The sequence below is a fragment of the Protopterus annectens genome, chromosome 2.part0 (assembly GCF_019279795.1).
Source record: "Protopterus annectens isolate FY-2018-M chromosome 2.part0, PAN1.0, whole genome shotgun sequence".
NCBI lineage: Eukaryota > Metazoa > Chordata > Ceratodontiformes > Protopteridae > Protopterus > Protopterus annectens.
This window is the reverse complement of record NC_056728.1, coordinates 135415753-135433141: the sequence shown is the minus strand read 5'-3', so window position 1 is coordinate 135433141 and position 17389 is coordinate 135415753. Positions and strand designations below refer to the sequence as shown.

General features: G+C 41.2%; 1 protein-coding gene across 2 annotated transcripts in view; it reads right to left on the bottom strand.

Moving 5' to 3' along the window:
• HECW2 (HECT, C2 and WW domain containing E3 ubiquitin protein ligase 2) overlaps positions 1-17389 on the bottom strand; it is a 2117141-nt gene that overhangs the window by 540806 nt on the left and 1558946 nt on the right. For both annotated transcript variants that reach the window (XM_044060621.1, XM_044060622.1), the window contains one exon: positions 9897-10021. In XM_044060621.1, the coding sequence (XP_043916556.1) occupies positions 9897-10021 (125 nt within the window). The remainder of the gene's footprint in view (positions 1-9896; positions 10022-17389) is intronic.

Here is a 17389-nt window from a genome sequence, read left to right as displayed (position 1 = left end):
GTGGGATAGATATTTCTCCTTTTGGGGGAGGGGAGAAATTTGCACTGAACCTGTCTGCCAGTATGTTGGCAATGTCTGTGGGTTCAGTGATTTTTGTATCATTTTGGACTAATTCTGAGCATATCTGGGAGTTTCCACCCAGGTTTCTAACATAGCTAAAGAAGGCCTTATGATTGTCTTTTGTGTCTTTAGCGATTTTTCTCTCAAAGTTGGCCTTGGATGATTTTATGAGTGATCGTAGTTTTTTTGCTAGTATTGATCAGAGATGCCTTCCCTTTTAGGGATTTTGCTCTGTCATGTAGTAGCTTTCTCCTCTTGTTGTAGAGTTTGTTTATGGCTGGGGTCCACCAGACCAGGCGCTTGCCTTTGGTGGAAAGGGTCTTGATTTTATTAGGGATTGCTTGATCCATACATTCCTGGAGGTGCTCGTAGAAGGCATTTGTAAGGGTTTCAGCAGCATGGGTTGTGGTTTCCACTGGCTCGGGGCCTTGAAGGATACCACTCCAGTCTTAAGAAGTGTGAAGTTTGCTTTTGAGAAGTTCTTCACTGTGGTCTTTTTTGCTGGGGTTGGGGGCGGGATATGGATCTCCAGTGAGATTAATTTATGGTCTGATCTCACCAATGAGGGATATACTTCCGGTGTGGAGCATTTTGTCCCCATGTTTGTGATGATCAGGTCTAGTATATTTTCTCCTCTTGTGGGAATGGTGACTAGTTGTTCCATAGCATTTGAGTTTATGAACTCCAAGAACCTTTGGGCTAGGGTGTTGGGGCCTGAGTAATGTTCCCAGTCTATGTTTGGGTAGTTGAAGTCACCCATTATGATGGTGTTTGGAGAGACATTCATACTCTCCAGTGTCTTCAGGAAGGCTGTGTGGGTTTCCTGAGTTTGAGAGGGTGGTCTGTAGCATGCTACAAACTGTAGGGCAGTTTTACCTATGGTTAATTGCACCTGGATGGTCTCCGATGCTTAATGCGTTGCCACTAACCTGGAGGTGTGGGTATCTTTTATGAATATGGATACTCCCCCTCCTTTTGTGGTTCGGTCCGGATTTTGGGGCCGGAACACATGATATGAGGTATAACCTGATAGTGCTGGGGTGCTCTCAGGAGCCTTGAACCAGGTTTCAGTCACAGCACAGACATCAATGTTCTCCATACTGAGAAGGGCCTCAAGGGCGTGCATCTTGAGGTTTAGACTTCTGGCATTGAGCAGTATTTCCCTTAGTTTTTTTCCATTTTTGTTTTCTAGGGCGGTAGGTTTATCATTTGAGCCTTGCCTAAAAAAGGCACTATGGGGGTGGCAAGAGCCTTTGCCAATATCCGGAAGCCCAGGGGTGACAGGTGCAAGCCATCCCTTGCGAAGCAGTGTGGCTTGTCAAGCATGTCATCCCAGGCAGACAGACATTGGATCCCCTTAGAATGACACCAGTAATTAAGCCAATTATTAAAGCTGATCATTTTGTCTCTGTATTGTGGCGTTATTCTTGGTGAGGGTAGGATACTGCTCAGGGTCAGGGTCATACCGGCCTGGGCTACATAATCTGAGAGTTCCTCTATGTCTCTTTTCATGTAGTCCAGGGAGGTACGTCTCAGGTCGTTCACACCGGCATGGACAATGACTGAGTCATACTTGTACTTGCTGTGGAGTGACCTGAGTGCTTGTGTTATGTGGCAGATTCTAGCGCCCGACAGGCAGCTTACTGTGATCTTTTCCTTGTTCAGTCTGGTGAGTGGGACGTCAGTGTGTCTGACTATGGAGTCACCTATAACAAGTGTGTCTGGCATTGTGTTTGGCCTTAAGGGCTGTGACTGTTTAGCACACTGCCTTTGAGAACTATGTGTTGCATGTCTTATGTCTTGAGGTGGCAGTTGCTTGGGTGTCTGCTTTGGAGGCCTCTGTAGTTTTGGTAGATTTTTGATCAGTGCCTCCGAGTATGTCTTTGTGTGTTTATGTGTTTGTTTTGCAGTTGTGATAGTTCTATGTGAAACTGGGTTTGTGGTGTGCGTGGTTTCCTTCTCCTCCTGTCTGGTCTTGCCAGTCCTGAGTTGAGAGAGCTCAGCCTCCAGTTTGGCTATATAGTTGCATCTCTCACATGTATTTGTGTTTTGTGGGAGAAGGAGTGGGTTGTCTGTGTACATGAGGCAATTGTAACATTGCCTCAAGATGCCCAGATTCACCAGCTGAACAGGAGAGGACGCTAGCAACTGACCCTTCGACATGCTAGAAAAAGTGAAAAAGTTTGCTGTGTACTGAGTCAGAAGGGACCTATAGAGAAATGGGTACTCAAGGGGATTCTAGGCTAATGTAGTACTTTGTTTAGTATATAAGTACTTTACCTATATAAAAATGCTTTAGGAGCAAGTGCTGAGCTTTTGAGATAGAGAATAGACTGTTTAGATTGCAAGTAGAGAAGTTCTAAGGGAAAAATTGAAGAGCAGACTTTACGGAGCCAGAAATAGTTTAACCGGCGCTGCCCGATGGTGCTCTATGGGCAACTCCGTGCTAAATCGCGCTAAAGCGGGCTTTATAGCAGGGGGTTGAAAAGAGCTAGGAATTGACCCAAAATGGCCAATAGACTACAAGTTTCTGGCTGGAACCACTGCTCTAGGGACAAATAGGCTGCTCAGTACTCCCCACTCCCACTGGTGAACAAAGAAGCTTCCCTTTATCCAAATAAGGATACGGAATAGCACAGGAACCAAGCCAAAGCCCAGAGATCAGCAAACTCTGAAGACTGGACTATTCTAGTTCAGTAAGGCGGGAAAACAAGATATTTTTTTTTTTGCAGAAAACAGAGGAGAAACAGACAGTCTTCTTTCTTCTCTCTTTCTTCTCTTTATTTATTCATTAGCCACAGCACCTCACCTGTCCATCGAATGGCAGTGGAGTTTTTACAGGTTGTCGAGTTGCCAGCCCGGCGCAACTCCAACCACAGAAGGCACCACCACACGCACACCTAGGGCCAATTTAGAGTGTCTCCAAATCCACCAGCATATGGGATTGGGAGGGGGGGAAACGGAGGAGGAAAGAGGGGAAACCCCACACCAGGAGGACATGCAGACTCCACACAGAAGGCACCCCAGCCGAGGATCGAACCAGAGGAAAAACAGACAGTAAATGCTATAAATGCTTTTAAACGGCTAGCGCACTTGAGTGTGTTAGCCTACAGGTAAAATTAAGCAACAAATAACTTTTTTAAAAGTGCAAAACAGTTAATCAACACAAAACTGTTTAAATAGAATGCAGAGCTGTATAAACAGGCGAAAATGCAGTCGCTAAGCAGTAAATAATCAAAAAGCCAGAAAAAAAATACTTAAATCAGGAAAAAGTCACTCTTTTGCTCTCTGCTGCTTGTAGAACTCTGCAGGACACCACGAGGAGCGGTGCCGAGTTGAATACAAGCGAAAAAGCGCGCTAAAGTGGGCTTTATTACAGGGGGCTGAAAAGAGCTAGGAATTGACCCAAAATGGCCAATAGACTACAAGTTTCTGGCTGGAACCACTCCCCTAGGGACAAACAGGCCGCTCAGTGATCCCCACTCCCACTGGTGAACAAAGACGCTTCCTTCTATCCAAATAAGGATATGGAATAGCACAGGAACCAAGACAAAGCCCAGAGATCAGCAAACTCTGAAGACTGGACTATTCTAGTTCAGTAAGGCGGGAAAACAAGATTTTTTTTTTTTTTTTTTTTGTGTTTTTCTTTTTTGCAGAAAACAGAGGAAAAACAGACAGTAAATGCTATAAATGCCTTTAAACGGCTAGCGCACTTGAGTGTGTTAGCCTACAGGTAAAATTAAGCAACAAATAACTTTTTAAAAGTGCAAAACAGTTAATCAACACAAAAAACAGTTTAAATAGAATGCAGAGCTGTATAAACAGGCGAAAATGCAGTCGCTAAGCAGTAAATAATCAAAAAGTCAGAAAAAAATACTTAAATCAGGAAAAAGTCACTCTTTTGCTCTCTGCTGCTTGTAGAACTCTGCAGGACACCATGGGGGTTGGGTTGTAGTTTGGCATAAGAAGAGCTTATGCAAGAAAAAACAATGGGGGAGGGTATGACATGGCTAACTATTGAGTTATCCCGGAAAACTACTGTAGCTGTTTGTTACTATTTTTATGAAATATTGGCTTAGATAACAAGTTTGAGCTTAAGCCATTTTACTACTGAAATGCATGCCTTGTCTAAACATATGCATTTTGCAATATTTTACTCCCACCTAGTGGCTTTTTCTGATACTGTAGGTTGAACTTTATGCTGGAAAGCATTCATGACTGCATGAATTTTAATAACACTGACAAGCTGTTATATGGACTGGACATTCTCCAAGCTGTCTACAAGTATGCATTGTGTGTGTGATGGCATTAGATAGACTTGTCATTTTCCAACTTGTCTGTAGGTATACAATGACTGTGTGTGTGTGTGTGTGTGTGTGTGTGTGTGTGTGTGTGTGTGTGTGTGTGTGTGTGTGTGTATATACAATGACTGTGTGTGTGTGTGTGTGTGGGGGGGGGGGGGTACCTAGTCAAATATTGGCTCTATGCATTCTGCTTATTGTTTACAGGGATAGCTGAAGGGGTATTGGAGAATAAATGAGTGAGTAAGTGAAGGTTGTTTAGAGTGGATAATCAAATAACATGAATTATATATGTTTTTGTTTTGTTTGTTCATTCTTCTGACAGGCATATAAGCAGTGATTAAGCTTGTATGCAGTGAAACTGTATGACTATTAATAACAAGTTGAAAGCAGCATTGTATGTTGTCTTCTATGGGGACTAAGAAATGCTGCAGCACTCAGCACTGCCAGTTACTTTCCCTTGTTGCTCTGTTTTTTAGGCTGTATTTAAAAACTGGGAGGAATTCACATTCTTAGTCCTTGTCAAAGATTCCGCGGTCTAATAGAAATTAGTTCCAGTGACATAGTAATTCCACTGTTCCATTTGTTGAAGGTGCAGTAGTTCTTAGGTAGATGACAGTCACATGACAGGACTGTACCACGCACTGCTTCATTAAAAGCGACCATACAGTTAGTGAAGAGCAAACCACTTACTCTACATATATTTAAACTTAACTCGCATGCTCAGGCAGTCATGGGGCGATACCACATAACAGTGATTCATCTGACTAAGGATGGCTAAGACCATCAGATACAAACTGAGTAATATAACTAAACGCAGCTTTTAGTTTGGAGGTTATGACTCAGTAAAAGGAGAAAGTGGCATGGGAATGACAGAGCACATGTCACAGTAATGGTACCCTGGCAACCAGATGCCTGATGTCAAATGTTAATGTTAAATATGATATCAGAGCATAATGCAGATGCAGCTGATAGTTCACTTTTCTACCAAATGATTAAACAGAGTGATGTAAGGGCAACTTTTGATCAAAATAAAAAACAAAGTGTTTTTCTGCAGGGACAACCATGAAGAAAGGTCCATATAAGCTACTGACTAGCAGTTCAAGATGGTCTGGTGGTGGCACCTTCCATAAAGCAGTAATACTGCTGTTTTATTAATGTTCAGACTATGCTCCTGTAGGCCTGCCCTTATCCTAAGTAACCGAGGGCCACCTAATGATGCTAATTCACTTCAGCCTCCTGTTCAGAGGAGTAAAGCAATGTTGCAAGAACAACATACCTATGTATTTATCAACCTATATCTAACCATCTACCTACCTATCTGTTTATCTGTCTATCCAGATGTCTGTTTATCTTCTATCTGTTTATTTATTTGCTGTCTACCTTTTTGTTTTCCCCCTCTGTTGCAGCTGACCATCAGTTGTCACCAGGAAAGAAGGTTGAGGTACCTGTCCCCCATTTTGCAGCTTGAGATCTATTGGAGAGGTAGCTTGAGAACCAGGAAAAGGCATTCTGGGAGAGGTTAAGGTTGGACAGATGGTTTAAGAGATGGGTGTGGGAGATGGTATTGAATGTTTTAGACAAATCTAGAAGAACAGTAGAAACTATTTTTCCAGAGTCACGGGCAAGATTTATTGTTTCTAAGAAGGAGAGAAGTGCAGTGGTAGTACTATGGCCTGGAAGGAAGTCGTGTTGGGTTGGAGTGATTAGTTGGTTATTGGCTAGGAAAGGCATAAGCTGAATGGGCTAAAGAGAATGTGGCTGACTGAAACCAATCAGCCAGCTGAAGCAGAAATGTGTGCTTGTGGATGGAGTACAGGGACAGCAGGGGAAAACTAGGCTGAGGGGAGTAATGTGGTGAAATAAAGCTCAAGTCAAAGCAAGCCAGTGGTGTAAGTATGATAAGGGAGTGGGGGATAGCTTGGGAGAGAAAGAAAATTGAACTAAGAGATCTTACTTAGTAAGTGGGTGAGCAGTGCCACCTAGTGGTAAAAATATATAAAAGATAGCTTAGGGGGTAAGGAAGTTAAGGACCGTTGTAGGCTGCTTGGAAAGCGCGGGGAAAAGCTCAGGCACCATGGTGGAGAAGACTAGTAAAAGATTGCAGTACATACACTTTATATTATGTCCTGATAGGGCTATAGTTTGAAAGCTCCTTAGAAGGTTACAGTAGTGTCCCATAACGGATGTCCTTTAGGGGTGGTTTTCCTGGACCGTAGTGGGTAGGGTTGAATACACGAGCAGCTGTAGGGAGAAGAGCAAAACAATACAGGAGTTAGCTGAGCAACAGGGAGGGTAGAGAAAGAGGGGAAAAGAGGTAGTAGAGAACTTAAAAATAACACTGTTTGTAGAGCAGTGTATCAGGTCTTATGATTCTAACTGGGAGTACAGATAACAGTACATAAAATGTTCTTAGTACATATTAAATAATGCATAAAAGCAGGCAGCTAATTCAGCAAATAACATAGTTGCCAGTACAGGATAACAGCACTTACAACGTTCTGGTAATTGTTAACAAATAAGGCAAATACAGGTAGCTGTTTCAGCAAAATACCATAGTTAGCAGTGTAGATAACAGCGCCTAACAACATTCGTAGCAGATGATACAAATAAGGCAAATACAGGCCGCTATATCAGCAAATAACACAGGTACCAGGGGTACATATTGTGGAAAAAAAATGGCCATAGTTGCTATAACAATGTGGTCTAATTGCAGGCTGTGTGCACCTAAGCAACTTAGCAAATTGTGAGCGTGTCACTTCTAGCCGCTCCGGTTAAAACAAACAACTTGTGGCAAACACAGTAAACTAACAAGAACTAATAAACGTGTAATTGGCCGAAGCAATAATGCTAGCACTCTACAATTCTCTTGATTGCCCTCCAACTAGGGCTGGAGAAACTGTCCATAAAAAGGAAAGAAAAACAGTACAATCCAGTTATAAACAGTGAAGGCAGGTAACAGGCTTTTGTAAAAAAAATCTCCTTGATTGTATACATGCCACTGTATAGAAATGTTCTGTCATTCGTGGATTATGTGTTCTCATATAAAGACATGGAGCTCTGATTGTATATATGCCTCTGTAAAGAAATTTTTTTGTCATTTGTTGTATTTGTACTGTTATGTTATGAAGCTTTTCTCCCCGGGCCTCTGCTGTAAATAGACCTTGTTCCAGTCGGACTTTCCTGATAAACAAATGTAAAATAAAAATAAAATAAATAAATAAAATAAAAATTGTACACTATGGCTCAATAATGTAAGTACATTAATTCAGTTGGGAGCCAAGGTAGGTCAGTATATAGGACACAACGGTCAGCACAAAGCTATTCCAGACCACATTATGGTCTTGTGGGGCACTATACAATGTTTTGGTGCTTTTTTGAGGGTAGAGTATCGGCGTACCTGCAGAGCCTTGAGCGAAACCACTCTGAACACTCTCGCATAGTGTGCCGTATTACTATTGTTATATTATTAGATTTAGCAACAGATATGACGATATCCAGTTAATTCACTACATGAAGGTACTACAAACAGACACACAAAGCATGAATGCTTAATCCTGGGATACAGTCTTATAAGCTATTGCAAAGAAAATTGTAACAATTTGTATCAGAGCATCGTCAAGCTTATAAGCAATTACATATGAGGAAGCTAGCTCAAATAATGCCTACATACAGTACAGTACTTACCGGGCAAGCCAGCAGCCTATGGCAGGATCGATCAGCGTGGGCAATGGGAAATTTTTAAAAATGGTACCACAGGTAACAGCATCACTAAATATATTAGGGGCAGGAAGGGAAGGAAGAAGAGGGGGTAGGGTGGGAGATAACAGGAAGGGGAGTTAGTGCTGGGAAGGAGGGATAGGAGTAGAGTGAGTTAAAGAGAAAGCTGGCTGAAGCCAATCAGTCAGCTGAAGCAGAAGTGTGTGCTTGTGGATGGAGTACAGGGACAGCAGGGGAAAAACTAAGCTGAGGGGAGTAATGTGGTGAAATACAGCTCAAGTCAAAGCAAGCCAGTGGGGTAAGTATGATAAGGGAGTGGGGGATAGCTTGGGAGAGAAAGAAAATTGAACTAAGAGATCTTGGGAGAGAAAGAAAATTGAACTAAGAGATCTTACTTAGTAAGTGGGTGAGCAGTGCATTAAAAACCAAGTGACTCAGTGCAGAGTCTTGTGGGACTCCTGCCAGGACAGCTCTAGTTCCTGAGTTAGCTGCTTGACATTTCAAAATAATTAGTGAAGAGGTGGACTCTCAAATGTTAGTAAGATGCTCTAATTGTAACCAATAAGGCACACCTGACTGCATGGCAGTCCTGAAGTTACTTGATTCTTATATCTCCTTTGAAAAGGGAAACTGTATTCTCAGTGGAACTAATCAGCTATCAAATAAGCATCTATGCAGCGCAGAGAGCACATAGTTATACTCAGGACACTGCATGTTTCTTTATTGTCAGAAGTCTAATATATCGAATAATCACTAGAAAAAGTAGCTCAAGAGGAGGATGTGGTTCTGGAAGAAGAAACTTCTTGATCTGATGAAGACTATAAGACAAAAGCACCAATCTAAATAAAGCTTCTTTAAATTAATACTGACACAAGGCAACTTATTTTGAAGATTTGAAAGGATTCAATACGAAAACTTTGGGACTTCCAGATAGAAGATAAGGTTCATTGTCTTTCCTGAACCACAACCTTCTCTCAAACTTCTCCCTTCAGCATTTGTTCTGTTCATCCTGGCTGAGGCCTCTCAGCTCCTCCAGGCTGATTTAGACTGGATCAGGCTGCTTCCACCACCTAGGACCTTATTTTTTAAGTCTAATACATCGGTAATAATTTTATAAACATAAATACTATCATATCATGTAAAAGGTAAAACATCATAAAAGAAATACAAAATGACTGTGGGGTCACAAGCATGTACCTGGATTTAGTATTTTTATTTCTGCTTAGTGTAATTCTAATTTTGAGGCCTGTCATACAGTAGTTAGCAAAGCTGCCTCACTACATTAGATTTTTAGCTTTGGTTCCTAGCTATGATGCCTTTTGTGCAAAATCTGAATGTTCACTCTGGTTTACCTAAAGTCTTCAGCTTTCTTCAGCATCACACAAACACATCATGACTGGTGAAGCGGTGATATTTTAAACTGTGTGTGTGCGTGTGTGTGTGTGTGTGTGTGTGTGTGTGTGTGTGTGTGTGTGTGCACATGTGTTGGTGTGCCCTGTGATGGACTGGTATTCTCCTTAGAACTGTTTTCTTCCTTAATACTGTTATATTTTGGTATAGGGTCCAGCCCTCCTGTGACTCTGAATATGATAAAACATGCAATGGAGAATGAATGTTCTCATTTGCACTGGACTACCTTTTTGTGTAGTGTGTATGTTTTCAGTTATATTCATTTCTAAGGCCAATGTAGAAGAAGAACATGCAGTCAAGTGATCCCTGCACTTTTTCCTTTTCCATGTTATACCACACAGTTTTGTAAATGATAAATGTGTATAACTGGTGATGTACCAACATTTTGTGTCTAGGAATACTTACAGGGTTTGAGTGTAGCACTGTAAAGAATTCTGGACTTATGAGGAATTTCACAGCAGGAGACTGCAGCAATAAGTTTAGTCTGGATCTTGATGCAGATTGTGGCAACGTCATCTCCCTCCGGAATTCTGCAGGAACCAAGATATTACAAAATCAGCTTACATCATCTACAGCTCTCTGGCCTAATCCAAAAATAAGGTAGTTATCACATTACAGCAGGGATGACCAACTGTCACACATCATATAAATAATACTCTTTTTCCATTGCTTAGGTTTATAGAGCTAAGTATGCAGTGGAACAGCCAAATGATAAATCCACAGTTAAACAATCAAAACTGTTATGATGATGATTTAATTCTGGAAGAGATCCTTCAATATAAGTATTTAGGTTTAATTATTTCTTACAATTTATCCTTCTCTAAATATTATGGTACTTATTCAGGTGGGCTTGTTTAAAAAAAGTGTTTCAAGCAGAAAGATGGAAAATATAATTACTACTTACAGGTCCTTAATCAAACTACTCATGGAGTACAATAGCTGTTTTTGTATGCATGCATCTAAAATTTACCAAAATAATTTGTGGTCTATAACTGCTACTTGCATTACAGATGTCATAGAGGAAAGTTAGGCTACAAAGAGTATAGAATTAGGGCCATTATTAAGTTTAGAAGTTTTCAATAGCAGTAAAATACTTAAATTTGATTTAGTTTAACAGTGTAAACTTTGAAGTCGGTTTAAAAACAACTAAGTTAAGACACTCTTACATTACACAGTCTAGTCTATCTTCTTGGAATCAACAAATTACAGTTTTAATTCAAATTTAGATAATCCATGTTTTAAGGAGTCAGTGTACCTAAAAGGTCTTAGGACAAAAATATAGCATCCTATCTTACGAAACTTATAAAGTAAATTATCACAAGCTGTGAAGAAAGGCACTGCTGTGTATGTGTTAAACCAGTGCAAAAGTCAAATGATTAAATAAACATGCCATTTCCAAGGTAAAAAATATTTGAGATAATTAAAAAACAAAATGTAACCAGAACAGAAAGTGCAGCTGTGTGAGGAATGCAACATAACAGTAGATATGTCTCTCCGGCTGTGACAACCTGGGTAGGGCCTCCAGCATTAAGGCACTGTCTAGCTCCCACTTCTTAGCAATGCCTGCAATGCTCATTCCCACAGTGCACGTCCTAATTTGTCTTCTGTAAAATTGTGGCTTTGGCTGATGTGTACCAAAGTAGTTTGCATGCTACAAAATATTTACTTGTACACACAACCAGAATGTACCACTTCTGTATTTGGTGTATACCACCAGCCTGATCAGACAGGGTGCACCATTTCTGCATTCTGTGTATACCACCAGCCTGATCAGACAGTGTGCACCACTTCTGCATTCTGTGTGTACCATCAGCCTGATCAGACAATATGCACCATTTCTGAATTCTGTGTGTACCACCAGCCTGATCAGACAATGTGCTCCATTTCTGAATTCTGTGTGTACCACCAGCCTGATCAGACAGTGTGCACCATTTCTGCATTCAGTGTATACCACCAGCCTGATCATACAGTGTGCACCACTTCTGCATTCTGTGTGTACCACCAGCCTGATCACACAGTGTGCATGGACTGCCACTGCACAACAGGCATGACATATTCTGGTATGTTTTGTAAATCATAATTAAACTGCTACTCATCAGTCTTCAATAATGTGTCACTCATACAGTTACCTGTGCCCTTTCAAATTACGATTGACGTGTGGTATTTTCCCTGACAGGAATTCTGGGTCTTTGTCAGAAAATCCTGTTGTCATGAGTGCTTCTTAAATATTTTGAGGATTTCTAATTTCCCTCTTATTTCTCATGTACAGTTTCTCAGTTTAAACACTGTTTCACCAGGATTTCTATGGTTTGTTCAAGTGTTGTCACAATAATCTTGTTTGTTTCAATAGGCAGCCTATGGGACAAAACTTACCATTCATTCTTTTATGCCATTTCTCCTCCTTTGCCTGCTGACCATTGGCCATTCCTTCCTTGGAAGCTGTCAAAAGGCAACCATCATGGCTTTGGTGGCTAAATTCCAAACTCTGACCCCCTGTTGGCTGACATAAGCATCTGCATCACTGCAGAGATGTTATTTGACTTCTACTGGTATGGAATGCCAAGCCTACAATCCCAGTTCTGGAGCCACAGTTGTTTTACAAACCTTAACTTGCACATGAGCAATATGGTCAGCTGAAATCACCATTTCCCTACCTTCATGATGGGCAGGCCTGCATAAGCCACTGATTCCTACCCTCCCCAGCACCCAAGCTGTTAGATAAATTCAGGTTGCCGGGGGGGGGGGGCTTGTTGGTTGAGGAGGATCAGGAATGAGTGGTTAAAATAGGATACGGCATCATCTAGTGGAAGGGTTTTTAGCAGGGACCAATCAGTGAGCTTTAGGCATTGTGAGAAAGTTTGAGGGTTGAAAGAGGAGAGGTTGCAGGTTTGAATGTAATGGTGTTGTTTTTGCAGCAGAGATGGGAGCCGGACAGCGAAGGCAGGTAAGTGATCACTGACAGGATCTGGTATAATTCCTGCAGAGGTGATAAGACTTGGGAGAGCTGTTAGGATCCAGTCAATGATGGTTCCAATGGTACCATCTTTATTTGGTCTGGTTGGTGAATCAATTAGTTGGGAGAAATTGTACAGGTTGATAGTGTGGGATGGGGCATCAGAGTTTAAAGTGGCCCAGTTGATGTTGGTGTCACCCAGGATGTAGGTTTCATTATTTATGTGAGAGGAGAACCAGATAGGATGTTCTCAAGTGTTTTGATGTTATCACTAGGGGGAATATAGAGGGCAATGATACAAATGGATTTGTGGTTGTTTATTTTTAGAAAGTCAATTATAATTTCAGTATTGGCAAATGTTGGTATTTTATTGGTGTAGGGAGTTGTGGTATGGCAGGAGGGGTAGATTATAGCTACTCCACCTCCTTTTTTGTGGGATCTGTCATTGCAAATGATTTGGTAACCAGGTGGTAAGATTTTGTTATCTTTTATGTAGGATTTGAGCCAGGTTTCAGAAATGGCGGTTATGGGAGAGCCAAGCATGGAGGTTAGGGATTTTGTTTCTAAGGCTTTGTGCATTAAGTGTAATGAGGTGAATGGACTTAGATTTGTTTGGTAGGGAGGAGGGTTTAGTGACAGAGGTGGGTCTGTGTGTTAGTGTGGATGTCACCGGCAATTAAGAGACTGGTATGTTGGAGGAGCAGAGTGAGGAAATGTAGTTAGGATGGGTAGAATAGGTTGTGTGAGACTAGTGAAGTATGAGAGATGAGTGGAGGAGGGGTGGGGAGAGGAGTAACTTAGGTTTGAATAGGTGTCTTGGGTTGGAGGAGAACAGTTCATGACAGATGGATGAGTAAGAAGGGGAGTGCGGAGGATGGTATGATGCTGTGGTGTACGTGAGAGTAGTATGGTAAGGGTTAGGAAATAGTGTGAGATAGGTAAGACAGGAGAGAGAGATTAGTACAAATGGAGTAATAGTGGCTGTAGATGTGTAGAGCATTGTAGGAGAGTTGTAGCATATGTGGAGAGCCAAGAAGGAGTGATTGTCCAGAGAAAACTAAATAAGTAGCTGGGACTCTATAGTGGGATAGAGTTATATCCAGAGGGTAGGTTTTGTTATAACTCTAACAAGCCTGACTAAAACGGGTCAGTAGCCAACAAGGAAACAGTGTTAGATCCCTATTATGTCTGTTAGCCCCCAAATAGTGGCCCAATAATTAACACGTTAAATGTATGCCACTTTTGGCACAATATCCTGTAAACAAACCAAAGTTATTTATATTAATAGTTTCCACTCAAAAGTTGTCATACATATATAATAGAAGGAACCCACTTACACACAATAATGATCAACCCTGTCATTTATAAATCCCTTCAGTTTTTTTTTTCCTTTCTATAGGAACAATTTCCTTCACCACTCTCCATTAAATGCATACCTAAATGCTTCAGACAAATATAGCAACAGTTCACTTGAAGCCCAAAAACACTTAAATATTAACAAACGTCCAATGTTAAATCTGAAATAATATAATAATCATGAGCTTCATATGAGCCTGATATACACGTCTCTGATTAATAACCATATTATGGCTGTAACCTTATTTTGTACATGTTCAGACAGATATCTGGAATATTCCATACTTGCTCTTCATATATCCTGAAGAAGTGTATAAAATGAGTGGCAAATTCATTTTTGCAGTGCCACACAGAGTAGCCACCATCTAAGATACACCACCTGCATCTAAATATAATAAAACATGCTTCCATTTTTGCTTTTTCCTTACTCCTGACGTTCCAAGCATGCTCAATGAGCCTTCCTACTAATACGTGTTAAATGATCGATGCTGCCCCCTAGTGACTGCCCAATGCAAGGTCCATTTTCACGTGCAAGCAGTAGGATACAGGAAAGAAGTCCAGGACAGAAGGCAGTATTTCAACAAACAGGAATATTCCAAATTCAGCCTCTGAAGTTGACAGCCTAATTGCATAACTCAGCCATTCTCATGAGAGGACTCCTCTGAATGTGATCAGCTCTACTGGTATCCACTACCGGTAACCAGGGTTCAAGTAGCAAATCCAGCGAGTGAAGAGCCAACCACATGGTATAGGACTGAATGGCCACAGACACCTGTGCTATCTTGTGAGAAGAGAGGAGGACTGCTCACCAAAAAGTGCCTTCTGGCAGACCTTATACGTAAGGAGCCATTTAGGAGGGATAGGGGTAACTGACTGATAACTATGTGCTGAAGGGTATCAATAAAACTAAAGCTGATGTTGGTAGCATCAGAAACAATTATACAAGTTAGTAGCTTGGCTTTACTTGCACAAATCTGGCATGCAGAGAATTACAGAATCATGTCCATAGCCTGATGACATCATCCCACACTCTGTACAATGTAACGGATTCTAAAGGCAGAGACCAGAAACACAACCAGGAGGAGGATGAGGAGGAGTATTCCTGAAAGTTCTATACAATCCGGCTAGACAATTATTACTAGTCCTCCAAATAAGTCTGGACCATGAACTGAAATGGTTAGTCTGCAAATGTGTATTAGCACATAAACTAGAGCTAAGAGCTGGACTGCTTTAACAACCACCTGCAACCAATCTTACAGCCCACAAATGAGATCATCACTAATCTTTTATCATTATAATAACCACAATGTAGCAAAGCTATATTAATGTGCAGGAGAGTTTACTTTCACTTAAATCTGATAATTTCTATACAGCCATACAGCACTCTTGACCAAACATGTTTATCTCCCAGTAAGTTTCAGTGTCAACCAGACCAAAGCCATGTACTGAAATTCAAACTACAGCAGATTGGATTTGCACAAATTGTATCAATCGCTGCAGTTCACCACTTACTGAATCCCCAGTATTTAATAATCACTGTGGCATTACTAAGGTGATACAGTGGTCAGCATTGCTGCCTCACAGTGTTTGATTCTCCTGTTTGATTAAGTGTGGTGCCTTCTGTGTAGAATCTATACATTAACTCTCTTTCTGTGTGGCTGCATGACTTTTGGCCAAGTACTCTAGTTTCAACTGCCATTGCAAGGTCATTCCATAAGTGAATAATCATTCCTCCAAATTGTCTCTGTGTGTGCGTGTGTGTGTGTGTGCATGTGCCTGCATCTTGGAAGGGGTCATGCCCATTCAGAATTAATTCCTCTGCCTTTTAACCCTTAGTGTTGAGATAGGCTATGGCTCCCTCATGACCTTAACACACAGATAAAATAGGTTATCTATCAGATGATTTATTAACTGATTGACTGATGAATTACTTTTCATTTTGTTAATTAGGTTAGCCCTGCTGAGCTGAAGCACATTTTTGGGGATGGGAGGATGGGAAGTTAAACATGTCAGACATTTATATGTTCAAATGTTATTAATAAGTACAAACCTTGTATTGTCAGGCTCTGGATTGCATTGCATAAGTGGAAATTCCTTAAGATTCTAAGAGCAGGCTAAGTTATTTCTTACACTTATTTCACTGAATTGCACTTCTGAAATGCTTATAATTGTGCTATACAGTTGATCTACTATATTTTTGCACTGTTATAAAGCTTTTTTTATTGTTTCACTGCATTTATGTACTGTTTTAAACTGTTTTAACATTACTTAACTGTAAACTGCTTTTTCATACTGAGAGTTGTATTTTCTGTTTGTGATTGCTCTATCCGAACTTTTCTGTGCATTTTTGTCTGTTAAAAGCATTCTCTAGTCTGCTCCTTGATCTGTTTAAAACTTTCATTTAGTGGCTACAGCTAGGAACTGTTTTTTCCCACCCACGTACCCTTCCTAGTGTTGTGTGTTCTTATACTTGGTGGCTTTGCAGTTGCCCGCCCATACTGTATATTTGATCTGTGACACTCCTCCCAGTCTAGTGTCATTAGTTCACTCAATCTAATAGAGAACATTTGTGAAGGCCAACCCACTCAGATTCTTAACATTGAATTAACTTCTGTTCCAGCTTTCCCCATTTCCACTTTACTGGAAAAAAAAAATTCTAAGCTTGCTTCCCCCCTTTCCTGTGGCAGGTCAGATACGGATTTGCTGTGTCCAGGACTGTTTGTGAGCTCCTAAGCCCCCCCCCCCACTTAACTGGGGGTAAACTATTCCTGGCGCCATAAAGTCTGTTTTTCAAAATTTTCCTTGCAACTAGCCAGCTTTTTAGTTTTAGCACTCATCTGTTTCTTTGATCTCAGCACTTGTTCAGAACTCATTGTAAGCACTAAATAAGTTACAAATTACTACAGCACTCAACTTTCCTCACTTGTCTAGAAGAAAACAGTTTTTAGTGCTTAATAAATAAGCATCTATTCAGGCATGTCTAAAGGTCAGCTCCCGGTGTTTTCTCCTGTCTACCTGATGAATCTGGGCATCTTGGGACAATGCAGCAATTGCCTCATGTACACAGACAACCCTCTCCTCCTACCACCCAACACTACGACCTGTGAGAGATGCACTTATATAGCCAAACTGGAAGCAAAGCTCTCTTTACCAAAGACAGGCCTAGACAGTCAAGAGGAGAAGGTAAACACTTGCACCGCACCACACTCATCGCATAGTCCCTCAAAACCTACACCACCAAAACACACACACAGAACCACAAAACACACACCTACATTCGCGGAGGCTCTCTGTACTAATCTGCCCAAACAACAGAGACCTCCAAAGCAGAAATGCAAGCAACCTCCACCCCCCAACACAACCCAAATGACACATAGTCCACATACTCAGTGTGCTACTCAACTACAGCCCATAAGGCATAACATACCCAACACTCTAGTCATAGGCGACTCTATAGTCAGGCACACTGATGTTCCACTCACCAGGCTAAACAAGGAAAAAGTTACTGTCAGCTGCCTGTCAGGTGCCAGGATCCGCCACATAATGCACGCACTCAGGTCACTCCACAACAAGTACAAATATGACTCTG